Source organism: Cololabis saira, chromosome 10, assembly GCF_033807715.1.
Source record: "Cololabis saira isolate AMF1-May2022 chromosome 10, fColSai1.1, whole genome shotgun sequence".
In the NCBI taxonomy this organism is placed as follows: Eukaryota; Metazoa; Chordata; class Actinopteri; order Beloniformes; family Belonidae; genus Cololabis; species Cololabis saira.
This window is the reverse complement of record NC_084596.1, coordinates 18,890,800-18,907,354: the sequence shown is the minus strand read 5'-3', so window position 1 is coordinate 18,907,354 and position 16,555 is coordinate 18,890,800. Positions and strand designations below refer to the sequence as shown.

The 16,555-nt window shown below is 39.8% G+C and overlaps 1 protein-coding gene across 1 annotated transcript in view; it reads right to left on the bottom strand.

Annotated features, from left to right (window-relative positions):
- Nucleotides 1-2,279: 2,279 nt before the first annotated feature.
- The window catches only part of LOC133452545 (nucleolar protein dao-5-like), a 29,078-nt gene continuing 14,802 nt past the window's right edge, over nt 2,280-16,555 (bottom strand). The window contains exons 22-43 of the mRNA XM_061731931.1: nt 16,471-16,545; nt 16,316-16,381; nt 16,017-16,082; nt 14,770-14,841; nt 14,201-14,242; nt 14,041-14,115; nt 13,885-13,950; nt 13,740-13,808; nt 13,583-13,654; nt 12,803-12,868; nt 12,635-12,706; nt 12,017-12,079; nt 10,791-10,862; nt 10,630-10,689; nt 9,533-9,610; nt 9,319-9,381; nt 9,151-9,213; nt 8,653-8,733; nt 8,532-8,571; nt 8,359-8,410; nt 5,381-5,795; nt 2,280-5,062 (exon numbers count right to left, since the gene is read on the bottom strand). Of these exons, the coding sequence (XP_061587915.1) occupies nt 4,457-5,062; nt 5,381-5,795; nt 8,359-8,410; nt 8,532-8,571; nt 8,653-8,733; nt 9,151-9,213; nt 9,319-9,381; nt 9,533-9,610; nt 10,630-10,689; nt 10,791-10,862; nt 12,017-12,079; nt 12,635-12,706; nt 12,803-12,868; nt 13,583-13,654; nt 13,740-13,808; nt 13,885-13,950; nt 14,041-14,115; nt 14,201-14,242; nt 14,770-14,841; nt 16,017-16,082; nt 16,316-16,381; nt 16,471-16,545 (2,334 nt within the window). The 3' untranslated portion in view covers nt 2,280-4,456. The remainder of the gene's footprint in view (nt 5,063-5,380; nt 5,796-8,358; nt 8,411-8,531; nt 8,572-8,652; nt 8,734-9,150; nt 9,214-9,318; nt 9,382-9,532; nt 9,611-10,629; nt 10,690-10,790; nt 10,863-12,016; nt 12,080-12,634; nt 12,707-12,802; nt 12,869-13,582; nt 13,655-13,739; nt 13,809-13,884; nt 13,951-14,040; nt 14,116-14,200; nt 14,243-14,769; nt 14,842-16,016; nt 16,083-16,315; nt 16,382-16,470; nt 16,546-16,555) is intronic.

Genomic DNA, 16,555 nt, shown 5'->3' with positions numbered 1-16,555 from the left:
GTGTTTTGTGTGGCTGTGTATGTGTGTGTGTGTATGTGTATGTATACGCGTGTGACTGAGTGGCTATATATGTGTGAATGTGTGTGTGTGTATGAGTGTGTATATGTATGTGTGGCTAAATGTAACTGTGTGTGTGTATGCATCTGTGTGGCTCTGTGTGTGTGTGTGTGTATGTGTGCATGCATGAATGTATAAATATGTATACGTGTACGTGAGTGTGTATATGTCTATGTGGCTATGTGTATGTATGTGGGTATGTGTGTGCGTGTGCGTGCGTGTGTGTGCGTGTGCGTGTGTGTGTGTGTGCGTGTGTGTGTGTGTGTGTGTATGTATGTGTGTGTGTGTAATAAACCAAACAAAGCTCGATCTGAAGTGTATCTATAGTGGGGGAGGGGGGGGGGGGGGCAACCCCGCCACCCGCGAGACCAGAGGCCGACAAGGAAGAACCCGGAACCCAGGCCACCAGCAACCCCACAGAGGGGAGAAGTAGGAGGGAGGCAACCCACCGCCAGCGAGCGCCGCCCCCCCCCGGCGGCGGCCGAGGGGGGTGGGGCCCCCACGACAGGGGAACAAGCAGCCACGGATCCCGCGGCGGCGGACCGCAACCCAGACAATCCCCGGCCACCCGGTCCGGGCCGGACACGGGGCCAGGAGACCCTCACCCTCCAGGCCAACGACCCCCACCCGGCAAGGGGCCGGCCTGCCCGGAGAGACAGAGCCGCCCCGGCTGCCGACACGGGCAGGAGCACCCACCCCCACGAAAGTGGCCCTCCAAGACCAGAGCATAATAAAAATTATGCATAAATAAATTGAATATTTAAACACAAGATGAAAGCGGACAATTAAAACCACCCCATAATCAAAAAAAGGAAAACAAAAGGGTTTTATACTAACCAACAAAATTATTGAGAACGTACCTATTATATTCATAATGATAAATTGTTAAATACAAAATCAGAAGTGTTTTTGAATTCAATATAAAATTACCAATTTACATTTAAAATGTTTTTCATTAGTGTTTTGTGTTTTATTTCATATTCCAGGCATTACATGGTCATATCACTAAAAAAGCAGGTTAAAACCACACATAACATCAACCACAAATCTTGCGTTACTCTCCTCCTCAGCTCTGTGCTACCTTCCAGCAATGATCAACAGCTAAAATGACTTTCATAAAAACAGTGCAAAGGCCTTGTGTTAAAATATTGATTTCACTCAGGCCTTGACTGAGACAAAAATTCAGCCCTGGACTTTCCATACCGGCCCACCACAATCCACTTGAAGATACTGTCCGTTGATGCTGATTAGTTCTAACTGTATAATGTGAAATGGGCCATTGTCTCCTTGTCTCTAATTGGATGTGATTTAATCTGAAAATGTAAATAAATAAGTGTTCAGAAAAATAAAAGCAAGGGCAATAAACCATAAACACTGACAGAAAAAAATAGGTAAAGCATGAAGAAATTGGACAGTGGACTTGAAGAAAGTGTATTGATACTTAAAACACTTTAACTCTGGTGATTTGTAATTATAAAAATTGTGAAAAAGCATATCTGCATGCCCAAATCACACCACCATAAAATAGTGGTTAATTAACCAGGATAATATATCATTTTCCAACACTTTAGAACTAGATTTACACCACATGCTATCTATTATGTCAAGTAAAGTTCATAGACAACGTTTCTGAACATTTAGTGAATGAGAGTTGGAACATGTGTGGGTGGGACTAATGGGCCTGGTACTCCTCATGGCCAATCCACCCCTGGTTTCAGTTTAATTTAAAGTCTTCCTATAAGAGGACCTGCAGAGCCCAAAATGTGTACTTTTAAATAATTCTTTAAAGTGCCTCTATGTACCAATACCACTCCTGACCACATGGGGACAGTATATCAGAATTAAGGTCATGTATAAGCCACATAAACTATAATTACTGGACAAACATGTGCCCACGTAAATCGTGTAGGTTTTCTGATACTGTAGGTGGTATCGAAATCTTTTTTTCCTCACACGGCATCAAACCACCTTATGTCCTTCAGCTCACCCACATGCCGATGAGCTAGAGTTGCTGGCCGACATTTGCAGCATAATATCATGTCTCAGTGATTAAATCAGACACCACTGGTTTCAGCCGATGCTCAGATAGCACAAGTGGCAGACTGTTCTGCTAAGCTTCGCTGCAAAAGTGATGACTGTTAAAGAAGTGCCGATAGTTATCCATTGGCTATATTGGCCAACTGCCGATCAAAAGTTTGTGATTTAGTACAAAATATATAAACCCTTTTACAATTGTCATACATGGAAATTAAATTGTTTTTTTTAACCAGGCTGTAACTATGTAACTGCAAAGTTGGGCATTTTGATATGAGTCTATTGACTCAATTAATAAGGCACCCCCCAGTGGCCAGTCAATGAACTGCAATATTCGTTGTTTTTTGAATCAAGTAATTTACAATGTGCACCTCTAGAGGATAAAGGTGGTATTACAAGATGAGCCAGCCTGTCCTCACTAATTAGCTCTTTTGTTAACACAGCAGATCTAAACACCCCCATGTGGTCAGAAGTGATGTTACTGTATAGAGTGGCTTTTAATAATACTTTATAATCGTGATTAAATACCAGTATACACTTCATAGTTAGACCCCCACCCCAGAAAATCTGACTTTTTTTTAAGAACCCATTATAAATTTATTATTCAAGAAACCAGCACCATAGAAAAAAGATTAACTCATACAAAAATACATAGTAAACGTGTTTAACATCGGAAAGACCAGCGGCGTCACACAAAGAAGGGTCAAGTTAAACCTGAGAGAAATGGGCACAGCGGAGGAGACGCCTGGTTAAAGTGCAATCAGTGGTAACAGACAATTCTGTAACAGGCAAGTAGAATCAATATTTTACTGTACTCACAGTCAAACTGGCCTTTTTAATTAAATAAAAGCATTTTTTTTTTTAAAAGCATAACTAAAGTAGGAAATGCAAAACATGGAGTCAAACAGTCCTAAAGGTTTTTCATTGAAACACTGATGAAATGAAACATTGACAAACTATAAAGAGGAAAATATTTCAGTAAAATATGCTAAAAGGTTGTTTTTTTTCCAAATATATGTAAAGATATGAGAAAAGCAATAATGTACATTGTATTTCACAGGAAATGTACCACATGTTGGTGGCACAACATTAACAACAGATTGCTGTTTTTATAAAGGGAGGGAGACTCCTGGTAGTGTTCTGAGGTAAAAGAAAGAGGTAAACACGGTGGTCTGGCTTTAGGGACAGACTTTTTTTTCTTTTTCCAAAATTGGCCCCAATGAAATTGGCATTTTCATAATTACATTTGTGGAGATGAGTGAATGTACAGTACATGAAAACAGGCCTTGTGTACACATCTTAATCTTTTCAAATAGTGTAAATTCAAAGACGTTAAAAAACACAATTATTTAAATGTACAAGAGAGACTCTAAGGATCAGTTAAGCTATTCAAAAAAACAAAAAAAAAGCAGTTTTAACTTTATTGTCTATGCAATAGATTTTTTCTGGATGTGAGTGTTAATTCATTTGTCTCTTACGGCATTGAATATTACCTCTGTAACTCCTTCTATTAGGTATTTTATATTCAAAGCAACAATGATCTGTACGTGTCCCAAATCATATCCCTCTCGGATTATAAAATCTTATTTTAGAGGCTTGGATATGTCAATGATTAGCAGCTTTTTGCGTGGGGTCAAATATTCATATTTGTACTGCTAAGTGCTAAACGCCCCTGTGAGTGCGATAAATGCATTTTTCATAATGTAGCTTGAAAAAAGTACTATATATTTAAAACATTTCCAACTTTTTAGGCTTTTTAATTTAACATAATTCCAATTGCGTAAAAAAATATTTATACATTTTTTTAATGAATATTTGATGTTTATTATTAAACTTAAATTCAATTTCTCAACCTTTTTAATGCCAGGTTTTTGCCGTGATGCTAACATGTTTTCAGAAGTAAAAAAAAAAAAAAATCATGACAGGAATTATTTTCTATATTATGCATACAAAGTAGATTTTTTTTGCGTTTCATTATTAGAGCCCATCATATGTAAATGATTAGCAGCAACACTGATTTTTTTATTATTTTGTTGCATGCTCAAAAACTAGTTTGACTAATAGTAATGAAAAAATACTGTACATTGAAATTATTTCTAAATTTCTTAAAGGCTTCATATTTAAAAACAACATCAGTTCTAATCATAAACATAAAAAATCCTTAATTTGAATTTTCTTTTCTTTTTTTTTTTTTAGAAAGAGTGTGTGTGAGTGAGTCAGTTCAGGTGAGGCAGGGGTTTGAGAAGTGCTCCTTGCAGGAGTATATCCATTATGCAGCCTACTTTTCCTTATTATTCTCTTTCTCTGAACTAGTCTTGTCCTGCCTGTCCTTCTTTTCCTCTAACTCCTCTTTTTCCTTCATGCTCTACTCATCTTTTTTCTTTTTCATAAATTTAAAGAATTCTCTCTCTGGCTCTTTACTCTTCTGCTCCAGCTCATCTTTCTTGTCCAGTTTCTCCCCTATGAGGTCCAATTCCTGCTCCAGCTCAGCCAGCTTCTTTGGGTCAGATTCAAAGTCATCTTCAACCTCCACCTCCACCTCCTCTATTTCCTCGTACTCCTCCACTTCGATACCATCCATGGTCTTCTGCAGCTGCACCTTCACCTTGTTTAGTTCCAGGAGGCCATCTTGAAGGTCTTTACACACGTCTCTAATTTTGGCAGCAAATTTGGTTTTGGCACCCTTGCGAAGGTCGTGGGACTCTTTGGCGAGGAAGAAAACATCCAGGGCCAAAAAGAGGGCAGACATGACGCCTGTGCTGACACTGATGACCTGGACAGCTTTGGCAGCGCCACTTGCGGCGCTCAAAACCTGCACAGTCCTGATGAGCTTGTCCGTGTTGATCATCAGGGCTTTACCAGCGCGGCCTCCCTCCTTCATCACGTGTTTGATGTTGTGGTTCATAGCCTTTTTAGCAGCACTCTGAGTGTATTTCTCGAAATCCAACTCCTGCAGAGTGTCCATACCTTCCTACAACAAGCAGAGAAACCAAATAAGAGACCGCCAGGGCCGTACCAGAGAAAATATAGTTTAAAATATCCACCTTATTAACAGGTTTTCTTACCATGAGAAGAATAAAACTGACAAAATGCCAAGTAATTACAATGAATATAGAGTAAATCGGAAGAAAGCACCCTAACTTGTGCCAACCTGGAATTACTATTTATTGAATAACATTTAACAAAATATTTGAAACAGCTGAAAGATTCATAAAATATGCTCCATTTCTTTTTTGTGTACAGTACAGGCCAAAAGTTTGGCCTGTTCAAGAATCAGACATTTTCTCACCTGCACAAACTCCATACACTCTCTGATGTCTTTGATCTCTTCCTGGTAGCCCTGGATCATCTTCTCCACCTTCTTGCGACCCATGTTGGAGTGGACCGTGTCTGTGAGGTTAGCCGTCGCTGACGTGATGCTGCCAGCCGTCGCCACACCGATCCCCACCGCCGTGACGATGATGGAGGCTCCAAAAGTGAAAGGTGCCAGAATGAGTCCGGTGATTGTGGTGATGCTGCCTGCAACGCTGGCTACACGTCCTCCCACGGCGGCCGACACCGTCTTCTTGTGGAATTCATCCGCAGTGTCAGCCAACGCCAAGAGCTCCAGAATTCGGTGCTGCAAGGACGCCCCCCGCTGGTTGAAAAGATGCACGAAAAGCCGGGCTGCCATGTAGACTCGATCGGCTGCCTGCTCCATCGCCCTTCAGAGACACATAAGACATCTTAATGTTTAATTTGGACACATACAGAGGGTTGCAAAAGTATTCACCCCCCTTGAACTTTGTGACCTTTTGCCACATTTCAGGCTTCAAACATAAAGATATAAAACTGTAATTTTTTGTGAAGAATCAACATCAAATGGGACACAATCATGAAGTGGAACGAAATGTATTGGAAATTTCAAACTTTTCTAACAAATAAAAAACTGAAAAATTGGGTGTGCAAAATTATTCACCCCCTTTACTTTCAGTGCAGCAAACTCTGTCCAGAAGTTCAGTGAGGATTCTGAATGATCCAGTGTTGACCTAAATGACTAATGATGATAAATGGAATCCACCAGTGTGTAAACATGTCTCCGTATAAATGCACCTGCACTGTGATCGTCTCAGAGGTCCGTTTAAAGCGCAGAGAGCATCATGAAGAACAAGGAACACACCAGGCAGGTCCGAGATACTGTTGTGGAGAAGTTTAAAGCTGGATTTGGATACAAAAAGATTTCCCAAGCTTTAAACATCCCAAGGAGCACTGTTCAAGTGATAATATTGAAATGGAAGGAGTATCAGACCACTGCAAATCTACCAAGACCTGGCCGTCCCTCTACACTTTCAGCTCATACAAGGAGAAGACTGATCAGAGATGCAGCCAAGAGGCCCATGATCACTGGATGAACTGCAGAGCTCTACAGCTGAGGTGGGAGACTCTGTCTATACGACAACAATCAGTAGTATACTGCACAATTCTGGCCTTTATGGAAGAGTGGCAAGAAGAAAGCCATTTCTTAAAGATATCCATATAAAGTGTTGTTTAAAGTTTGCCACAAGCCACCTGGGAGACACAAACATGTGAAAGAAGCTGCTCTGGTCAGATCAGACCAAAATCGAACTTTTTGGCAACAATGCAAGACGTTATGTTTGGCGTAAAAGCAACCCAGCTCATCCCCCTCAACACACCATCCCCACTGTCAAACATGGTGGTGGCAGCATCATGGTTTGGGCCTGCTTTTCTTCAGCAGGGACAGGGAAGATGGATGGAGCCAAATACAGGACCATTCTGGAAGAAAACCTGATGGAGTCTGCAAAAGACCTGAGACTGGGACGGAGATTTGTCTTCCAATAAGACAATGATCCAAAATATAAAGCAAAATCTACAATGGAATGTTTCACAAAAAATATATCCAAGTGTTAGAATGGCCAAGTCAAAGTCCAGACCTGAATCAAATGGAGAATTTGTGGAAAGAACTGAAAACTACTGTTCACAAATGCTCTCCATCCAACCTCACTGAGCTCAAGCTGTTTTGCAAGGAGGAATGGGCAAAAAGTTCAGTCTCTCGATGTGCAAAACTGATAGAGACAAACCCCAAGTGACTTACAGCTGTAATCGCAGCAAAAGGTGGTGCTACAAAGTATTAACTTAAGGGGGATGAATAATTTTGCACGCCCAATTTTTCAGTTTTTTATTTGTTAAAAAAGTTTGAAATATCCAATACATTTCGTTCCACTTCATGATTGTGTCCCACTTGATGTTGATTCTTCACAAAAAATTACAATTTTATATCTTTATGTTTGAAGCCTGAAATGTGGCAAAAGGTCACAAAGTTCAAGGGGGGTGAATACTTTTGCAACCCTCTGTACAGGTCCAACCGATCCACTGATGATCCAGTGGCCTTTGCTCCACACTGTCCTCTCTCACCTGGACCGGAGGAATATTTACGTGTGAATGCCATGTGTGGACTTCAGTTGAGCCTTTAACTGCATTCTAGCATCTGCCCTTGTTATGAAACGCAGAGACGTTCACATGCATCCATCACTGTGCAGCTGGATACTGGACTTCCTATCAAGCACATCGCAGTCTTTGCAGATTGGGAGTGCCGTTTCCTCCACACAGGCTGTGTCCTCAACCCCCGTCCCTTCGGCAGATGTTTGCACTCAGGCCTGCAGGTTCAGAGACTGTTTCTACCCACAAGCCATCAGGGTTCTGACCTTACCTCCCACCTACCCAGCCCCGACGTTCTCCCTCTCTCCCCCTGCATCCCCCCTTCACCCACCCACCTAGTCTTACTCATCACTTAAATATGGAGCAAGTTGCAACCCCCTCCATCCTGCACAGGGTCCCTTTCATTCCTATGGAGCGATGTTACAGTGCTGATGGAAATCCTATTCATTCCTATGGGGAGCATAGAAATTAATGCAGTACAACCAGAACCACCCCAAATACAATCAGAACCACCCCACACCCAGAACACAACCAGAACACTCAGCCAGATTTGTATTGCTTCAGTCTAATTTTTATATTTCATTTTTTGTAATTCTGTAAATATTTAACTTTTTAATTTTGATTGTATGTGTTGTAATCTTGCAAAGTTGAGCAGAGACCAAGCACAAAAAAGTCCTTGCCAGCAGTGATGTTTGTTGTTACATGGTATATGTCAATAAAGAATCTTGAAATCTGAACTCTCATGTCACTAGATTTCCCTGGAATCTTTCCCTGGTTTTCTTTGGTACCTTCAATTAAAATTTCTTTAAAAGTACAAAAATATATACGTACATTTCCTCATCCTCCTCCTGGAAATCAGAGTTCTCATTCCACTCGTTCCAACCTGTCAACCAGCGGCATAAATAATGCAGTCAGTGGATGTAGAGGATGCATAAAAAGTTGAAAGAGTGATCAAAAAACAATAAACAACAACAACCACAATAAATAACAATCTTCACACCCACCTTTCACTGTGTTCCACCACTCCATCAGCTCATCAGTCTCCTGAAAACAAGAACTTTGTTAATAAAGAGATAATTATCAGCTGTAGAAACAAACCATGTGCAGTGAGGCGCACAAACTTGCCTGCTCCATTTGCTCAGCGTTTTCTTCGGTTGGGTAAGCTGCCATCTCCACAGGCTGGACCTCCACCGTACTCTCCTGGTCCTGGACATCAAAACATGAAACAACTGAAACTTAATGTATGGTTTTAAAAAAATTTTTGTCCTTGCAATTTTCTAATATGCTTATATGCTTAATTATTTGTTGTTTACAAATCAAAAAATAACAATAAAGGAATAAAACATTTTAATTATGAAAAGGTAAAATAATAACTAAGAGGTTAAAAAGTTATATTTCTTTAAATAAAAATCCAGATTAAAAACCATGCCTTAAAATGTCTTTTTTGAAAAAACATACGTGTTGTTTTAGGGTACAACAGAATCTATTTTAGTAAAAAACAACTTGACATCTTGTAAAACACATTTGAAATGTCTATTACAGAGGCAGAGGAAAATTAATAACATAAAATATTAAGATATTAAAATATACTGAAGAACGTGATTAAGACGTTCTCCTCCTTACCTGGCCTGCGTTCATGTCCTGCAGCTCAAGAGTCTCCTCTATGATGGGCATCTCTATTGAACTCTGTGGAGAAAGAAAAAATAAATATTCATCTTAAGTCTTACTTCCATTAACTGAAATTGATTACATCATTTACTTGAAGTTCTTTGCTTCTTTTTTTTTAAATACCTGTGAGGATGAATTGAGTTTGGGAATTCTGGGAAGAGTTTTCTTGACTCGGAATGACACAACCTGATGAAAATCAAAGAGTAAAGTGTGACAGGAAGTTGAACTTCAAATTTCAAAGTGTGAGGCGTTAAGTCTCAAGTCCACTTGGGGACATTGGACGGAGAAATTCATGTAATTAAAGTGGATTCTTATCACAGGAAAGTGAACAACTTACTCGTCTTTTCTTCTTAATAGTTCTTCTGCGTCTCAGTCCTCCTCCCTCCGGCACCTCACTGTCCTCACCTTCACCGTCCTGCAGATGATCAACACACCAGAGTTTGCTACATTGTTGCAGTAAAACTTGAAGACTCAGAAATAAACAGTGATTAGGTCACGTCCACACAACACCACCCATTTGGATCTATATGAACGGACAGATCAATTTCAATTTCTTTGACTCATTACTGATCAAAGAAACACATTCTTATGGAGAGAAAATCGACTCAAAACATGTATTATCTGATTTGTGCATATTGACTTGAACTCGAAGTTACAGACAAAACGATTACGGATTCAAAAAGCCTCCTAAACACACCAATTGTTAAATACGCGTACACGAATCGCCTGATACACACACACACAAAGCTATAGAGCCGGACACAAATGGTTTTGAGACTCTTTTCATGTCTCCAAGAAGCCTCACAGATTCATCAGTACATGGTGCATTTAAGGACTGGTGGAAAGCTGGGTCATCTGGATTTTAATCTGAGTCCAGCGTTATTTCCCTGATACTTTTAAGTATCAGGGAAATAACGTATAAATTAAGTATAAATTAAATTTCCTTTAATTTAAAAGGAAATATTTCAAATTCTGCACCATTTTTAGATGTGTTTTAACACCAACAGAACAGTGATAATAAGGAGATAAACACAAATGCAGATCAAGAGCGGTGGGGAAAATAAAAGTCTGGAAATAGACATCTGCAGCAGACAAACTCGGTCCAGTACCAACACAAGTGAGACAATAGACAGAAGCATATAGGCTAGTCATAGGCGAATCGTTATTCTGAAATGAATGGTATTTTCTTTTAACATCGGTATAAATATTGACATTATTTGTAATTCTGAAGTAGTTTTGACTAAGTTACAGGTAGAGTAAGAGACTTAAGGTTGACATCAATGCTTTAGTGTAGACAAATATCAACAAAAAAGAAAATCGTGTAGAATCACTTAAAGAAATCTAGTCTCACTTTATGTTTTATAAAGTATTGTTTAATTCACTTCAGTTTAATTTCATTTATTTAAAGACACTTTTCAGTACAAATTTTAATACCTGCAGGTCCAAAGTTTTTGGCGTCCGCCTGAATATCCTGGAGAAACCAACTTTCTTCTCCTGTTTAAGAAAAAAAAACATACAATTCTAATTGTTAAGACTCAAATGTGAAAAAAATCAAAGTATCAAGTATTATTTAAAGTATTTAAAGTAAGACTCACAGTTTTGTTACTTGAGGTTTCAGAAAGATTATCACTGCTGCCCGACAATTCACCCTCTGCTGAAACATCCTCCTTCAAAAAAGATGGACTTTTTAAATTATCATCAAAGACTGGAAAACATTCACATAAAAAGTTTGCAAGCTGGACCAATCAAAAAAATGTCTGAATATTTTTTAAAGGTTTCTCACTGAGAATCTGCCAAATAAAAAAAAAAAAACCAATGGATCAGAATTAAAGATCCATGACTGAGATGTTAGATGAGACGCCTGAGGTGTGGTAAAGAAGTTATGGGAGGGTGGGAGGTCGGTTCGGCTGAGGGAGGAAAGGACGATACTGAGCTTGTTTCTGAACTGAACCTGTTGATCAATGTGTTCAGTTCACTGACTCTGTCTAGACTCCCATCTATCTGGGCCTCCTTCTGCTTGAAGCCTGAAGAGCTCTTTCACTGGGGAGGCACCTGTCTGTTCTGGTGATGTTGTCCACACAGAAATTAATATAGTCAGCCACACAGTCATGGCGCTGATGTCATCTCCATGTGCCTGATAGTGCCTTATGTTCCTAACAGAGCTCTCCGTTCTCGGAATGCAGGTCTAGTCCCCCCCCTCCCCTTCTGTGACTGCCTGTGCAGAATACAGGATCAAACTGGCAGGATCCATCAGGGAAAATCAAGAAAGAGGGGATCCGAGCTTGATACATAATTTTCACACAGACTGACCACCACAGAGTCCAGACCTTAACCCCACTGAGAGTCTTTGGGATGCGTTGAAGAAGATTGTGCAGCAGTCCGACTCTCCCATCATCAAAACCAGATTTTGACGAAGCATTAATGCAAATGTAAATGCTGTGACATTCCAGAAGCTTATCAGAACAATACTACAGCAAATGTCTGCCATAATCATAGCAAAAGGTCCAACAAAATATTGGAGTATTCAACGGTTTCCTTTTGGACAGGCGGTCTGTAACACTATCTCTGATGAACCACACTCAAACTGTAGTGGACCACTGGGAGCAAAGAACAAATCTTCTGCGATGCTGCTTTAAGACCGGAGGTGCCCTCTCGATGTTAGTTTTTATTCATGAGTTACATCAGAAGTTAACAGGGTTCAGAGCTTTTCTTTCATTTCCAGTCAATTTTAATGGTCTTTTAATGTCTCATGTCTCAATAATGTGTCTCAAGTGCAGCAATTATTCAAGTTCATAGTCCATTTCCTTATAAGAGGTCTCACCTTTCCAGCTTCTGTGAGGCTGTCCGAGCTGTCTGACAGTTGGTTTGAGTCACTGAGGGGATGCTGGGAAAAAAATAAAATAAACAGGAGTCAGTAAATTGCCTCCACTGGATGAGGCGTATACTCTCTGTTTTTAGGAGTTTTTTCTTTTTGAAAAATGCATGTTGGAGGTGTTATTTTAGTGCAGATTAAACAAAATACAGAGATTGATTTTGTGAATCTTCAAAAGATGAAGTCCTGATGAACGGAGAGCAGTATGAGTTTTGACTGGAACTGTATTACTTTATTTTAAACTTCAACATGGGATGTACTCTCTACAAATTATTTTATTTCATCATCATCTGAATGAAATACCTTGTTTTACAATTTTAACTGTTGTGGGTAAAGATTACACATTTTAGGATGCATTGAGAACATTTTGAAGTATTTTTTTTAAAGACAGCAGTTCAGTTTTAGAGAAGATATATAGCCATTAAGCTTTCACAACAACAGTGACAAGTTCATGCTTTAGTGTTAATTTTTGATTTTGTGTTGCATTTCATAAAATATCTTGAAGCATGAAGCTTAAAACTCAGAATGCACTGAAATAAGGAAAGGAATCTCAATGTATTTGGTCACCTGACTGGTGGTGGTGCGTGGAGCAGGTTTAGGCGACTTTTTAAAGATGCTTGCAAGTCCTCCAGAGTTCCCCTGAAATAATTAGATAACAGACACGGAAGTGATGACAGAAGTAAATCCAGAAGAAGGTTGCCAGTTCAACTCTGCACACAGAGGACTGCCACTAACCTCTTCTAACAGGTTTTCAAAGCTTGATGATCTTTTGAATAGTGCAGCCAGGCCTCCCTTTTTCTCCTAAAAAATAACCAAACAAACAAAGCGCATAAATGCTGACACAGTCACACAGAGGTTATTTCACCCTGCTGATACCCTCAAAAAGAAAATATGCAGCCCTGTGTGGAAGTCTGTACTCAGTATGTGTCTGTGTGTGTGTGTTTGTGTTCGGTGTGCGTGTAAAAACAGGAAAAAACTCTTTGGGAGTTTACTTTTTTGACTTCCTTTTTGTTAAAACTTCTCCCTTTTGGAAAGTTTTACTCAGCACTTAAAACAACTTGAATCCATCTAACTTTCCAACACATAAGCACATTAAAATGAATTGCTTTCACAGTATCAACCCGACAGTCATATACACTCATCAGATGCTAATCCTGTACTGTACATAGTCATGTGTCTGTTCCTGTGTCATAAACCGAGAGCAACTATTAAACTTAAAATCCTTGCATTCATACTTAGACTTTGGCAATAAAGATTATTCTGTAATATGTAAAAGGTGTACAGACTTTTATGGGTCTCCTAGTCTGATTTAGGGTCTGCTTGTTTATTAATTAATTCAGTCATTCATTTATAAATACATGTAGATTTAAATACGGGTTCATGAAATTAATGGAAAAACTTTAGCTGCAGATTCTTGTCTTAGTCATTCTGTTGGGGCAAGTTTCAGTTCATGTTAGGAAAGCAGCAACAGCTGAGACAAACACAAACTGAGAAGTAGTTTTTAAACTAACGTACCTTTGGGCCAGTCGTGTCCATCAGATTCTCACTGCTGCCAAGTAACTCTTTTTCAGTATTTTCCTCTGACTCCTGTATTCAAAAACACGGGACTGTAAAACAACACTGAACTCCCTCCATAAGGACGTGTTATGACCATGTGATGTAGCAAAAATACCATCTCTGCTGTGGCGCCCTCTGCTGGTTTCTGTTGCTTTTTAAACATGTTGCTGAAAATGTTTTTCTCCTACGAATAAGACAACGCTGTCAGTAAGTGCTGATGCTGAGGATACATGAACAACAGGTTTTCACATCATACTGACCTTGGTGGGGATGTTCTCAGACAGATCTTCACTGCCGGCTGACGGCTCGCTCTGAGCTTCTCTATCCTGAAAATGAAAGTGGTATCAAAGGGTGAAATGGTTGGAATTGCCGGGGCGTTTAGAAACTTTCTGCAAATGTAGAAACTATTTGTTTACCGTTGTTTCAGTCTTTTCTCCTGATGCTTTTGGAGTTTTTCTGAGCAGAACACCAAACAAACCTCCAGCTTTCTCCTGATGAAATATAAAACAAAAGCTTCACGATGAGCTTGGGTCTCTTTTTGGCAATATTACTTAACCAGGATTTTCCCTCTCGTACATTCTCATTACCGCCTGGGGGTTTGGTATCGGAAAACACATCCTGCAACAAAAGATTGAGGGCAATTAAAACTGTGACTTTATGCACATATAAAAGTGTCCTTCTCTAAGATTTCAACATATTTAAAGACCGAAGGTCATTTAAGCAAAATCCTTTTTCTTTCATCAATTACTGAAATGATTAGTTAAAGAGAGCTTTTTTTTTTTTACAAAAATGTTTTGAAATGTCAAGACTTCCATCTGTGCATCAGTACAAATATATTAATAAATAATAATCAAGCAAATGCTTGGTGTTCAGACGGGGAAGTGAGAAAATAGCAGATGTAATTAAAACATTCACAGTGTTGCTGGTTTCTAAAATAAAACCAGAAATGGAAATAATCCACATGTCTGTTTTCAGTTATACTTTAAGGGCAAATTTGTTGGGAAATATGAGAAGTTTCAGTCCTGCTAATAGAAACCATCATTCTCTTTGTGGAAATCCCCAGAATGTATTAATCGTACGTCCTAAAACATTTAGATAGGAACAGAATAAATAATAGAAGTAAAACAGTTTAAACTCCAAGTTACCTCCTCGGTTTGAGCAGCTTCAGCAGGTTTTGGAGGCTTTTTGAATATCCCATTAAATATTCCTCCCTTTTCCTGAAACACATATACAATTAGAGTCAATAAAGCTTTTTTACAGAGGTTTTTTGTTTATAGTAAAGTGTTCACTCGGCATTCACTCCTGAGAGTAATGACTAACTGTGAGTATTTATTGTGTCTGGCTCTGATCAGTCTTCATGCACCCTGCCACCAGGTGATGGTCCCTCTTTTTAAAAGGGTGTGTTCCAATTATCGGGAAATCACACTCCTCAGCCTTCCTGTTACGGTCCATGTAGTGGTGCTGGAGAGGATCCTGATCGATTGTCGATTCAGGAGGAAAAATGTGGGTTCTTCCCTAAACGTGAAACACTGGATCAGCTCTATACCCTAACTAGGGTCCTGGAGGGGGCGTGGGAGTTTGCCCAACCAGGTCACATGTGTTCTGTGGACCTGGAGAAGGTATTTGACCATGTCTGTTAGGGCACTTTATAGGAGGCGCTCCAAGAGCACGGGGAACTGCTGCTATGGGTTATCCAGTCTCTGAGTGTCGTATGCAGTAATGAAGACTGTACCAGCCTGTTGTGGTGAAGCGAGACTTGAATCAAAAGGTAAAGCTTTCCGTTTACTGGTAAATCTACATTCCTACCCTCACGTACCGTCATGGACTATCGGTAGTGACCAAAAGATTAAAATTAAGTTTCTTCAGTAGGGTGGCTGGACTCTCCCTTATAGAGTGGCAGTTTCTGTCATCTGGGAGGGACTCGGAATAGAGTCCCTGTCCCTCCGCATTGAGAGGAGTCAGGATGCCTTGGACATCTCATTCAGGAAGTTTTTTGGGCATGTTGGAGACCCAGGACACGCAGGATAGATTATGTCTCTGGACAGGCTTGGGAACGCCTCGGTATTCCTCCAGAGGAGCTGGAGGAGGTGGCCGGGGAGAGGAAAGCTTAGGCCTCTCTGCTTAAGCTGCTGCTTCCTTACTTTTATTGCCTTATTTATCCTGCACTGTATTGTTTTTTATTTTTTTATCTTCTTTCTTTTTACAGTATGTCTTTGTTTATCCTCTTTCTTATTCTGTAAAGCACTTTGAAATATATTGTTGCTGAAATGTGCTTTATAAATACATTTGCCTGGCCTAGAGATTAAATATGTTTTAAAATGTTACAGAAAAACATTCACTTTCTCCCAACAAGCAGCTCAGATGGACCACAAATCAGGATGAAACCACTCACCTTCTTGTTGTTCTCAGCCAGTCCTTCACTGCTGCCTGACAGCTCATTGCTTTGTAACTCTTTCTCCTAAGAAAAGATGTGAGCTGTTAGAGTTGAGTAACAATGATAATGTTTACACCTCATTTCCGATTTTACATCGGGCAGTTATAATGCAGATCGAAATGCAGTTCGAGATAATCTGTTGAGTGTGAGCAAAAGTGTGACTATATTCCCTTCATAGTCCTGGTTTCTGTGTCCAGTATTTCACTGTCTGTGGTGTTGAACAGGGAGAGTACAGCAGGTTTTTACATCATACTGACCTTGGTGGGGATGTTCTCAGACAGATCTTCACTGCTGGCTGACGGCTCGCTCTGAGCTTCTCTATCCTGAAAACGAAAGTGGTTGGAAAATGAAAATGGTTGGAATTGCCGGGGCGTGTAGAAACTTTGTGCAAATATGGGAACTATTTGTTTACCGGTGTTTCAGTCTTTTCTCCTGATGCTTTTTGAGTTTTTCTGAGCACAACACCAAACAAACCTCCAACTTTCTCCTGATGAAAT